Source organism: Puma concolor, chromosome D1 (assembly GCF_028749965.1).
Source record: "Puma concolor isolate L17-30 chromosome D1, mPumCon1.1.hap2, whole genome shotgun sequence".
NCBI classification, from domain to species: Eukaryota; Metazoa; Chordata; class Mammalia; order Carnivora; family Felidae; genus Puma; species Puma concolor.
This window is the reverse complement of record NC_141676.1, coordinates 102259187-102270081: the sequence shown is the minus strand read 5'-3', so window position 1 is coordinate 102270081 and position 10895 is coordinate 102259187. Positions and strand designations below refer to the sequence as shown.

Below are 10895 nucleotides of genomic sequence, written 5' to 3'. Positions count from 1 at the left end.
TATAAAGGGGTCTTGAGATCAAAAAGTTTGAGAACCACTATGGTAAACGCTAGAACAATGTCCTTCCGTAGGCAAGAGGAGATGGGATCTACCATGTAAACAGAGGAGCGGACTTTGAACAGAAGCACACAACAGACAGTAAGTTAGAGTAAATGGGTACAGATGCTGGCCGTAGGGGTCAGGGAGATATCGTAAGTAACTCATTCCTAAGTCAGTGAAGAGAAGGTTCAAGGGCTACATTTTTAAAGATACAACATACGAAAGACTCCAGACTACCGCCCATCACTCATCCCCACAAAGCCTTAGAAAATATCTCTAGAAGTGACCAACGTCAACAACAAAGGGTATCCCATCGGAAGCAGCAGAGCTGTTTGTCCAGAGCTTTAAAAAAACACTTTGAAAAGGAAAAACGGAGAAGGAGGAAGAATATTTTAAGCATGGGAAATGGGATTTGGGGACCTCAGAAACAGAAGCAAGCAAACTGCATATTATTAACTTTGTGGTTAGAACAGAAAATGAGGCAGAGTGTAGAGCGATGTAAGAACGGCTAGGAAAGGTTAGGGTCAGATGGAAAACAAAACAAAAATGTAGGAAATACTCAGGCTTACCTGTCAACTCCATCCCAGCGATATCCAGGCCAGATATTGAATCTGTTGGGAGGAGGGGCAGGACCACTGTAGCGAGGTCTCACTGGTGAGAGGAGAGAGGGAGAAGTTAGTTACCTATATAACTCAATCCAGAGTCGGGTGGCAGTGGGAACAAAAATTTTATACAGAAATCTCTAGTGAGCTGAACGCAAATTTCCAAATACAAGGAACCTAAAAAACTGTATGGGAGAGCCTTCTCTGCACCTGACTATGTATCATCAAGCTAAAGACTATCTCTCTTTACACAAGTCACCTTCATCTCTGACGAATCCCAGAAGGCTCACCTTTCTTATTCTTGTTCTCCTTAGCCTTATTCTTCTTGATAAAGTTGGCCATGGGGTCCCCCTCTCTTTCCTGTTCTCGCAGCATCCGATCCAGATCTTCATCATCAATGTAGCGCGCCAGAGGCTTTTGCATTTCCTTCACTGCATCCTCCACATTTTGTTGCTGCTGCCGGCTCTGGGCAAGCCTGGGCAAAAAGAACCAAGAGTGTATGCTGTCCCGTTTAACATTTGCACTCTCACACTGAGCGGACCATACTGCTACATTTGGGGAACTTCCTTTTCCCAGCAGCGTTGGCCAAATATTGAAAAGAGCAAAACTAGAATACCAATGCCAAGTGTGGAGTACCCCAGTATCTTAGGAGGGAGACCGAGCACACTGAACCTTCCATTCCTGAAACAGCTGTGAAGGCACAACAAACTAACTCACTGGTCAGAAAAGTAGAGAATGACCTCCTCCAGTCAGCACAGTCTTGTTCTCCGTTTCAGTGGTTCTCTTACCCTTTTCCCCACTGAGCGTACAGCTCCTCTCTCTCCGAGTCCTTCTCTGCTTTTCTCCTTTGCTCTAAACGTTCCAGTTTCAAATTCCTCTTACGACCAGACTTATCTCGAAATACAGTTTCAGCATATTGGAATTCAGCTGCAAAGGAAAATTATACTTTTAAAGATAAACACCCAGGTATCAGAATTGGGAATAATAGTCTAACAGTTGAAATCAACGTGGGATTCTGATGCTGAATAAAAATTTTTGCAGCCAGACTACAAGTAGTTCCTACCAATGTCTAACTAACCTTTGTCAAGAAAGAAAAGAACCACTTGGGACCACTAAGAAGTTAAAATAATGCATAAAACCAGAGCTGAAATTTGATCTCAATTAAAAGTTTAAAATATCAGATACAATAAGTTACGTTAAAAAAATAAAATCAAATCTACATGAGCCTCGACTGGTCTCTGCATTTTCACTTTTACCTTCAAACGCCGTAGTTTCTTGGTCCCGTTTCTTGAGCTCTTGCTGCTCTCGCTGTATGTCAGTTAACACCAACCCAGTTCTTGCCCCAGAATACATGTGAGCAGCCTATGCAATGGAAAAGGGAGCATCCAACATTAATGAGACGATGTAGCAGCAGGCTCCAGGGTAGACAGGTGCATTTTTGCCCGACGATGAGCAATAACCAAACCAAACGACTCCAACTTTGTATCCTCATTATCGACCACAAGATTCACAAAATAAAAAAGAAATAAAATTGAACTTCATGGCAAATTAATAGTACTACCAAATTTGAAGAATAAACACAAACACAGACTAACAAAATACTAAAGAAAAAGCTAAGCATCTAAATAGTTCTGACTTTTCAGTGTATAAACTGCATACATGAAGACACATTCTCAGGTCACCTGATCAGAAGCCTGTATCAAGCTCTAAGCCCTTCAGTGAAGACCCACACTAATAAAATATTCCATTTAAACTACAAACTCAAGCAAGTCTAAGGTCCCTCAGTTGTGGATATATTTCAGGATAATGACAAGTTGTGACCAAATCAAACCTTCTTACTAAACCCTATTTCATAGCAAGATAACCAACCAATGCATAAACGGAGTATACAGTGTATTGTGGTGTCCTTAAGCAATGTGCTTAATTTAATATGAAACTATCCATGAAGTAAACAGATACCTAAAATGTCAAGGGGTCCAGCTGCAACACAGACCTCACTCTGTTTCCCAGGAAAGAAGAACCCTACTTCCTGGGCCAGGGACAGGCTGCCAGGACCATGTGGGCTACAGAGGAGACTTGCCTGAAAAGTCTGGGTTGGAGGTAAATGTGCATACTACAGGCTCTATTATTCTGTTTCTTAACCAACTCACTGGAATAAGATTCTTTTCCTAGCACTGGGGTGCTTTACAAAACAACTGCTCCAAGTTCATGCAGATGTTCTGGGCAATTCATGCTTCATCACAGATTTAAAATAAAACACAGACTTCCCAGGTGGTATGATTCGTAAAAGTAATTTTATATTCTAAATGTCTCTTAAGATCTGCAAATGGAGACTGGTCGTCCAATTTATAATAATCAATTGCTTACACTAAAGTCTGACTTTTTCTGGGCACTGTGGTAAGAGTTTTACTTATACAAGCTAATTTAATTCTCACAATAACCTCATGAAGTATATACTACTATTATCCCCATTTTACAGATGAAGAAGCTGGGGCTTAGAGATCTCACATATCTTGCTCAAATCTCATAGACAGTAAGCAGAAGCAGGAGGATTTGAATGTCATCCGATTAACACAAAGTTCGTGCTCCAAACTCTACTCTGTAAACTACAGTTCTCAGTTTATTCATGAGAAAATAGGAAGTTTTTCCGGACCCATTAAAAAATGACATTTGTGGAATAAAGAGGATATAAAGTCAGAAGCTACTTAGGTACTGGTATTTGCAAGTTCATCCGGGCTGGGTCATAGGCAGTCCTGCCTTCAGAAGGAGCAAAGAGCTCCAGAGGTAACTCTGCAATAGATTTACTCTACTACCAGGAGCCACCCCCTCCCTCTCTGGTTTATATCTCTGAAACTTGTACAGAAATAGAAAAGAGCAGTCACTCTAAAAGAAGGTATGGCTCCTGAAAATTCCTACCTTCTTTCCTAGAGGCTGACTCCTTCGAGGTGGAGACAGATCGGAATCAGAAGATTTGGCCCTCTGTTTCCTCCTTGGTGGAGACAGGTCAGAATCAGAGCTCCGGTATGTAGGTCTATTCCGTGGAGGTGACAGATCTGAATCAGAATTTTTGTGCCCTGAACTCTGCTTTTGCCGTGGAGGAGAAAGATCTGAATCAGAAGCTTTCCGACTATCATCTGGGTAGGAGGAAGAGTCCAACATGTGACTCTGATATCTCCTAGGCGAAGAGTTTGTATGAAATTTCCTATGGCTGGGGGAAGAGTCTAGAAATTAAAAAATAAAGTCTTTAATCCCATTGGTGGAATCTTAAAAACGGAACTTATCAAGCTAATGTCCAATATTCATTTGGTCCTCCTCTAAACAGCTATCACTATCCTAAACACAAGTACAGATGACATGGGAAAAGAGCAGAGTCAGACACAACTTTTACAACCAATAGGCAGGATGTGGGGTTCTATTCCCAAGTTACTAGTGACTGTGACGAGCATGTGAGGTCTCAACATACTCACCTATGTCATATTTATCTGAGCACAGAATGGGAGAAACAACTCACACTCAGATCTCAGGGCTGTGGCAAAAGTTACAACTGCCTAGAATACACTGTGATGTCAGAGACTAAAAGATAACAATATACTTTATTTAAGAATGAAAACAGGGGCGCCTGGGTGTCTCAGTCGGTTGAGCGTCCAACTTCGGCTCAGGTCAGATCTCACGGCTCGTGAGTTCAAGCCCCACGTCGGGCTCTCTGCTGACAGCTCAGAGCCTGGAGACTGCTTTGGATTCTGTGTCCCTTTCTCACTCTGCCCCTCCCTCACTCATGCTGTCTCTCTCTCTCTCTCTCTCTCTCTCTCTCTCTCTCTCTCTCTCACTCTCAAGAATAAATAAAACAGTAAAAACTATTAAAAACAATGAATGAAAACAGTACCTAGTGAGTAAACAAATCTCACTGCACAGGCCTGAGTTGTAGACAGAAACATCACAAATCACCTCCCAAAGAAGCAATGGGTATCCACAGTCTTAAAACCATACATGCCCCTTAACCAACAAATCAATTTCTACTTTGTTTCCCAGGAAACATATCTAGAAGTACTTAAATTTCCAGGAAATCTATCTAAAAGTAGATAAGGAAATAATCCAGAATGGAGCAATGATTTATCTACAAGGATGTTCATTTTAAAATTATAAAAACAAAATTTATAAATAACCTAAAATATGCACTATTAGGGAAATGGTTAAGTACATTTATGTAACAGAACACCAATAAAGACCACGTTAATTTATGACACGGCAAAGGTAACATTAAGTGAATAAACCAGGCAAGATTACACATATAATATGTATATACTACATAGAAAGGGCTCAACTATATAAAAAAATGAATAGAAAAAGGCTTTAAAAAACATTGGCCACAACACTAAGAGCAAATGGCTTTCAATGAATTTTGTACCTTTCTTCTGCTTCTTTGTACGTTTCTATACACTCTGAGGTTTCTACATCAAACATGTTGTATTTTCACATGGGGTAGGGAGAAAAAACAAAAAAATATATAAAAATGTCTTCCTTGGGGTGCCTGAGTGACTCAGTTGGTTAAGCGTCCCACTCGGTTTTGGCTCAGGTCATGACCTCAAGGTTCGTGAGTTCAAGTCCCATGTCAGGCTCTGTGCTAACAGCATGGAGCCTGTTTGGGATTCTCGCACATGCGCTCTTTCTCTCTGCCCCTTTCCCCCTTAAAATCAAAATAAACTAAAAAAAAAAAAAAGGTCCCCCTTGCCACTGTAAATTTTAACTCTCCTCAGCCCAACCTCTCCTCATTTCCCTACAGTTTTTAAAACTTCTCCAAAGAAATGCCATTCTCATTTCTAAAGACCGCAAGAAGTAAAAGGTCCAAAAGAAAGCACTCAGAATAAGTCCCTCTATGGACAATCAAATGCTTACCTTTAGAATCATGCTTATGGGATTTTGCTCGCTTTTTTCGTGGAGGAGAGCGGTCCGAGTCATACTCATATTTGCTGTTCTTTGGGATTGATGTGTGAGATGGTCCCGGCCCCTTCGAATGTGGAGAAGTTTTCCTAGAAGCTCCCTCTGGGCCTTTACTGCTTTTGGGTCTGGGCAGTGAATGAGGGACACTAGCAGCCAAATCAGGGGAGTTATGATGGGCCCTCCTGAGCTGCGATGTGTCCAAGGAGTCATGAGTCCTTCTAGGTTGAGATGTGTCAGGTGAGCTATTTTGAGCCCTTCTGGGAACAGAGCTATCTGAGGAATTGTGACAGGCCCTCCTAGGAAGAGATGAATCTGGTGTGTCATGATGGGTTCTCCTAGGAGACATGCCTGAAGAATGACGATGAGGCTTCCTGAGGGGAGAAGGATCCGGAGAAGTATGACGGACCCTCCTGGGGGGAGATGGGTCCGGGGTGTCGTGACGGACCCTCCTGGGGGGAGATGGGTCCGGGGTGTCGTGACGGACCCTCCTGGGGGGAGATGGGTCCGGGGTGTCGTGACGGACCCTCCTGGGGGGAGATGGGTCCGGGGTGTCGTGACGGACCCTCCTGGGGGGAGATGGGTCCGGGGTGTCGTGACGGACCCTCCTGGGGGGAGATGGGTCCGGGGTGTCGTGACGGACCCTCCTCGGGGGAGATGGGTCCGGGGTGTCGTGACGGACCCTCCTCGGGGGAGATGGGTCCGGGGTGTCGTGACGGACCCTCCTCGGGGGAGATGGGTCCGGGGTGTCGTGACGGACCCTCCTCGGGGGAGATGGGTCCGGGGTGTTGTGACGGACCCTCCTTGGGGGAGATGAATCCAGGGAGTCACGACGGAAGTGTCTGTGTGAGGGCAGATCTTCACTGTGACCTAAACACAAATAGCAAACGTAAGATCCCCACAAATGCCCTATTCACCCTTGATATGCAAAGTTTCAAAAGATGGCCCAGGAGCAAACATCTCAAAACTACTCAGAAATCTTCTGCTTAGGGGCAATAAAGCAGCATTCACTCATGAATACCTTAAAAATAACCTCTCCTAGGGGTGCCTGGGTGGCTCAGTCGGTTAAGTGTCCGGCTTCGGCTCAGGTCACGATCTCGCAGTTCGTGGAGTTCAAGCCCCACATCAGGCTCTGTGCTGACAGTTCCAAGCCTGGAGCCTGCTTCAGATTCTGTGTCTCCCTCTCTCTCTGCCCCTCCCCCACTCATGCTCTGTCTCTGTCTCAAAAATAAACATTTAAAAAAATGTTTTAAAGAAAAAAATAAATAACCTCTCCTATCTGCCTAACGAGCCATTTAAATGCATTTTTCATATTATACCTTTTAAGGTACACTGGGCAGGTATCCTTGTTTCACAGACATGTGAAACAGAGGCTCCAAGGAGCTGAGTGATTTCTTACCAAAGGTCACAGCCACTAAGACGAAGAGATAGGCTAACACCCTGATCCTCTCTCAATCCAATGCTCTTCCCAAAACTGTGCCTGTGCAGAGCTCCCAGTCAGAGGCTCCTACTGATATTTAGACTAGGTAACACACAGTTTATACTCACTCTTCTTTCAAAATGCAGACTGACTAAGCCTGTGCCGCATCAAAATGAAATGTAATTAACTATTTGATCAATGTCACTGTGCTCTTTACTGGGGGGAGAGCACCAGAAAATAAGAGGGATCAGCATTTCCTGATCACGTATTACAAGTCCATGGTTTATATGGATTCCCTCAATGAATTCTCACAAGCCTGAAAGATAAATACTGTTATCCCATTTTATAGATGAAGAAGTTGATACTCAGAAACACTAAGTCCTACTGCCAAAGTCACACTGCTAATAAGTGATAGAGGATCCATTCCAGATCTGTTTGACTGTAGAGTCCATGTGCAATCTTTTAAACTAGGTAGCTGAGGAAAGAGTTTGAAACTTCCAGTTTTCAAAGGTATAAGAGAATGAAATGTTTACAGCAACTCAGGACATTTCCAAAATCCAGTATTTCTTGTCATTGAGCTCCACATCCCAAATTCAAATAAATGCTCGGTAGGACCCAATAAATACTTGCTAAGTGGATGAATTAAACCAAGTCAACTCCTTTACTTTGGGAAATAGTCCTATCTGATGGCAATCACCACTCAGAGAAAAGTACTGATATCTGTGGGACACCTGACAGCAAATCTAATCCATGGCGTTGATAAATTCCATGATATTTACAAAAAGGAAGTAAGAATCAGAGACCAAAGAGGATATTTCCAGTGACAAATGGGGATGGAGCAGTGAGAGTTAAGTAGAAGAAAAACAACTATTCAAGGGTGATGGGGTGGGGGTTCGGTATCTCTTCCTAGACCTATAAATATGGAGACCTAAAGATTCTCTCTGAAAAAAGGACTGTGGAAAAAACAATAAATAACAACAAAGAAAAAAGAAAAAAGGATTATGGAAAAGATTAGAAACACACCCACAGAGAAAAACAAAATAGTAAGAGTGAACAAGATTCGGATAAAAGAATACATACTGATAATAAACTTTTAATTCACAGAACATAATAATAATATACTGAAAAGTAACTGAGGCAATAGTGATCACTAACCTATAACCAACAGTCACTTTTGTTATGCATGTTTTTCTTATCAGAATTGTAGGATAATTAACATAAGCACAAAATATAAAACAGAAAGAACAAATCTTGTTTAGCAGTTAATTCATCTACTACTCTGCATGTATGAAAAAGGAACAAGTGTCGAGAGTAAACTGGAGTTAAATGGCTATACAGAAGCAAGATTCCTGATTATGCTAGGTGGGAGAAAGACCAAACCAATTACGAACAGGTCTTGTCAGGGCACCTGGGTGGCTCAGTCGGTTAAGCGGCGGACTTTAGCCCAGGTCATGATCCCACGGTTCGTGAGTCCGAGCCCCACATCAGGTTCTGTGCTGACAGCTCAGAGCCTGGAGCCTGTTTCGGATTCTGTGTCTCCCTCTTTCTCTGTCCCTCCCCTGCTTGCATTCTGTCTCTCTGTCTCTCTCTCTCAAAAATAAAAATAAACATTAAAAAAAAATTTTTTTTAAAAAGAACAGGTCTTGTCTCCACTCAGACATGACAAACAAATATCATTTGTCCATTCTCAAAGAACTCAAAAACTTTTTAAATAGGGAGTTAAATTATTAGCCTAGGGAGAGGGTACACAGTGGGCAAGTGGAGGATAATGCACTGCAAAATACCCATGTTTAAAGGAAGAACGAAGAAAGACTTAACTATATACTAAGTGCTCTCCTATTTGGGCCAGAGGTCAGTGGTTACTGCAAGGCCCCCACATAAGTCACTTTCTGACTTATGTGTAACCTAAGTTAGTAACCCTAACTAATGCCGAAATAGAAGAGAAAATGGGACACCTGGTCTCTCAGTTCCCATGTCTTGCTACCTCCCAAGAAATTCTGAATTCTTTTTCGCACTGTATTTTTCAGGATTAAGGACACACTAAAACAACCTATATATGCCTCTAAAAAAAAAAGTGTAGAGAAAAAAAAAAAAAAGGCTTCCCCTATAAATGGGAAATTTAGATTTATCTACTGTTGAAACTAACCTCCTAGAAGCTTCCATTTGGCACTGGAACGAAAGGCTTCCATCTGCTTGACCTCTTCTGGCCGCTCATCCACAAACTCAGCCACCTGTCAGAGTTAGGACAACTTACGTTGAGAAAATCCACAGGATCCAGTCAAGGAGCACTACTGTTTCAGGAACCTAAAGCTATCACCATTCCCATTCTCAATGCACACGGCACACACGAGTCCAAAACAGCCATGAAGAAACATGTGGAAATATGTAGTGGTCCTCAGTTATGTTTGTCCTGAGATGTTTATCTGATTGTCACTGGATAGTTTAATTATACATCTTTCTCTGACTAATCAATTTTCCTCCAAATGTGAACTTTTTCATTACAAACCTTCTTTATCAACCTGTCAGGTGCACAACTGCCCCAGGGAAGCTAAAAGCTAAATTCCTTTCACCTTTCTACTTTTATGTTATGTCCAGAGTGACAATACAGGCCGGCTCCCTGGCACTCCTATCGCTCATCAAGGGCTTCAGGCTCCTTATGAAACCTTTGTTGTCAGAGGTAGTCACAATGACAGATCTTCTTAAATCCAACCAAAAGAAATCATTAAGAAGTACACAGAATCACAGAATCTTTAAGGGATAAAAACATTTCAGATCATCGAAATTCCCAAACAAATCTGGAATATTCTTGTATCCTCGACAAATGATCACTCACCCAGTCCCTCCCTGACAGGGACCCAATTAATTTACAGACAGGGAACTCATTATATTACAAGATAGTGCATTGTATTTGGGGGCAGTGCTAGAAAGTCCTTAGTTTTATTGGACCTGTACCGACTTTCCTGTAACGTCTTTCCAGTAACCCTAGTTCTGACCCTGATGCAACTGATGCACCTTTCCACAAAACAGACTGTCAAAGATGGCTGGTGTAATAAATTCTAGTTAAAGAGTAGCAACCATGTGCCAGGTACTGTGTTTGGGGTTTACTTATATTATCTCACTCAATCCTCACAACAGGCCTGCAAAGAAAGGTTCCACACTAATAAAGAACAAACTAAGACTCAGAGAAGTTAAGTAAATTTCTCAATGTCACAAGCCAGCAAGTGGCAGAACTGAACTCCAAACCCAGGTCATAATTCACCTCTATTTCTCTGCATCACTCCTCAAGTAACCTGGTTTTGAGATATCTTACCAGGTAATAAAAGCACAGGCTTGAATTCAAGCAAGATGAATTGAGATCTAATCACCAGCTCTGCCACTGAAAATGTGTGCAGCCTTTGGCAAGTTATTTTCTCTAAGCCTCGATTTCCTCATTTGTGAAAGGACTCAAAGGATTGCTATGAGGATTCAGTGAGCTAATTCATGTAAGCTAAGCAGCTTGGGACATGGTAAATGCTCAATAAATTACACGTATTATTCTTGTGCTCCCACTGCTATCGTACTTGTCCTAATTATTTTGCCATTGTTACTAGTGGTGGCGATGGTCTTGCAGTAACAAAAATGAATTCAATAATCAAGACCTGTTTTAACCAGAGTAGAGAGGAGTGGAGCTAAAGCCTTCCTCGTTCAGGTTTTAAGGCAATCATAAGAGCAAAAGACAGTATCGTAAAGGAAAATTAACAGACTTGACTATAGAAATTAAAATTTTTAAATGTCAAAACTACTATAAATGAAAAAACAAATAATAAAATATATCTATAACAGGTAAGACAGGTAATATATTGTATTACATAAATACCAAATCAATGAAAGAAAATTTTAAGTCCAATTTTCTAAACAAT

At 41.8% G+C, this 10895-nt stretch overlaps 1 protein-coding gene across 2 annotated transcripts in view; it reads right to left on the bottom strand.

Annotated features, from left to right (window-relative positions):
- The window catches only part of BUD13 (BUD13 spliceosome associated protein), a 274914-nt gene that overhangs the window by 259027 nt on the left and 4992 nt on the right, over positions 1 to 10895 (bottom strand). For both annotated transcript variants that reach the window (XR_015241331.1, XM_086679053.1), the window contains exons 3-9: positions 9143 to 9227; positions 5535 to 6446; positions 3558 to 3862; positions 1898 to 2003; positions 1430 to 1568; positions 932 to 1116; positions 609 to 690 (exon numbers count right to left, since the gene is read on the bottom strand). Coding sequence is in view for 1 of the 2 variants with exons in the window: in XM_086679053.1 (XP_086535179.1) it covers positions 609 to 690; positions 932 to 1116; positions 1430 to 1568; positions 1898 to 2003; positions 3558 to 3862; positions 5535 to 6446; positions 9143 to 9227 (1814 nt within the window). In the remaining variant the exon portion in view is untranslated. The remainder of the gene's footprint in view (positions 1 to 608; positions 691 to 931; positions 1117 to 1429; positions 1569 to 1897; positions 2004 to 3557; positions 3863 to 5534; positions 6447 to 9142; positions 9228 to 10895) is intronic.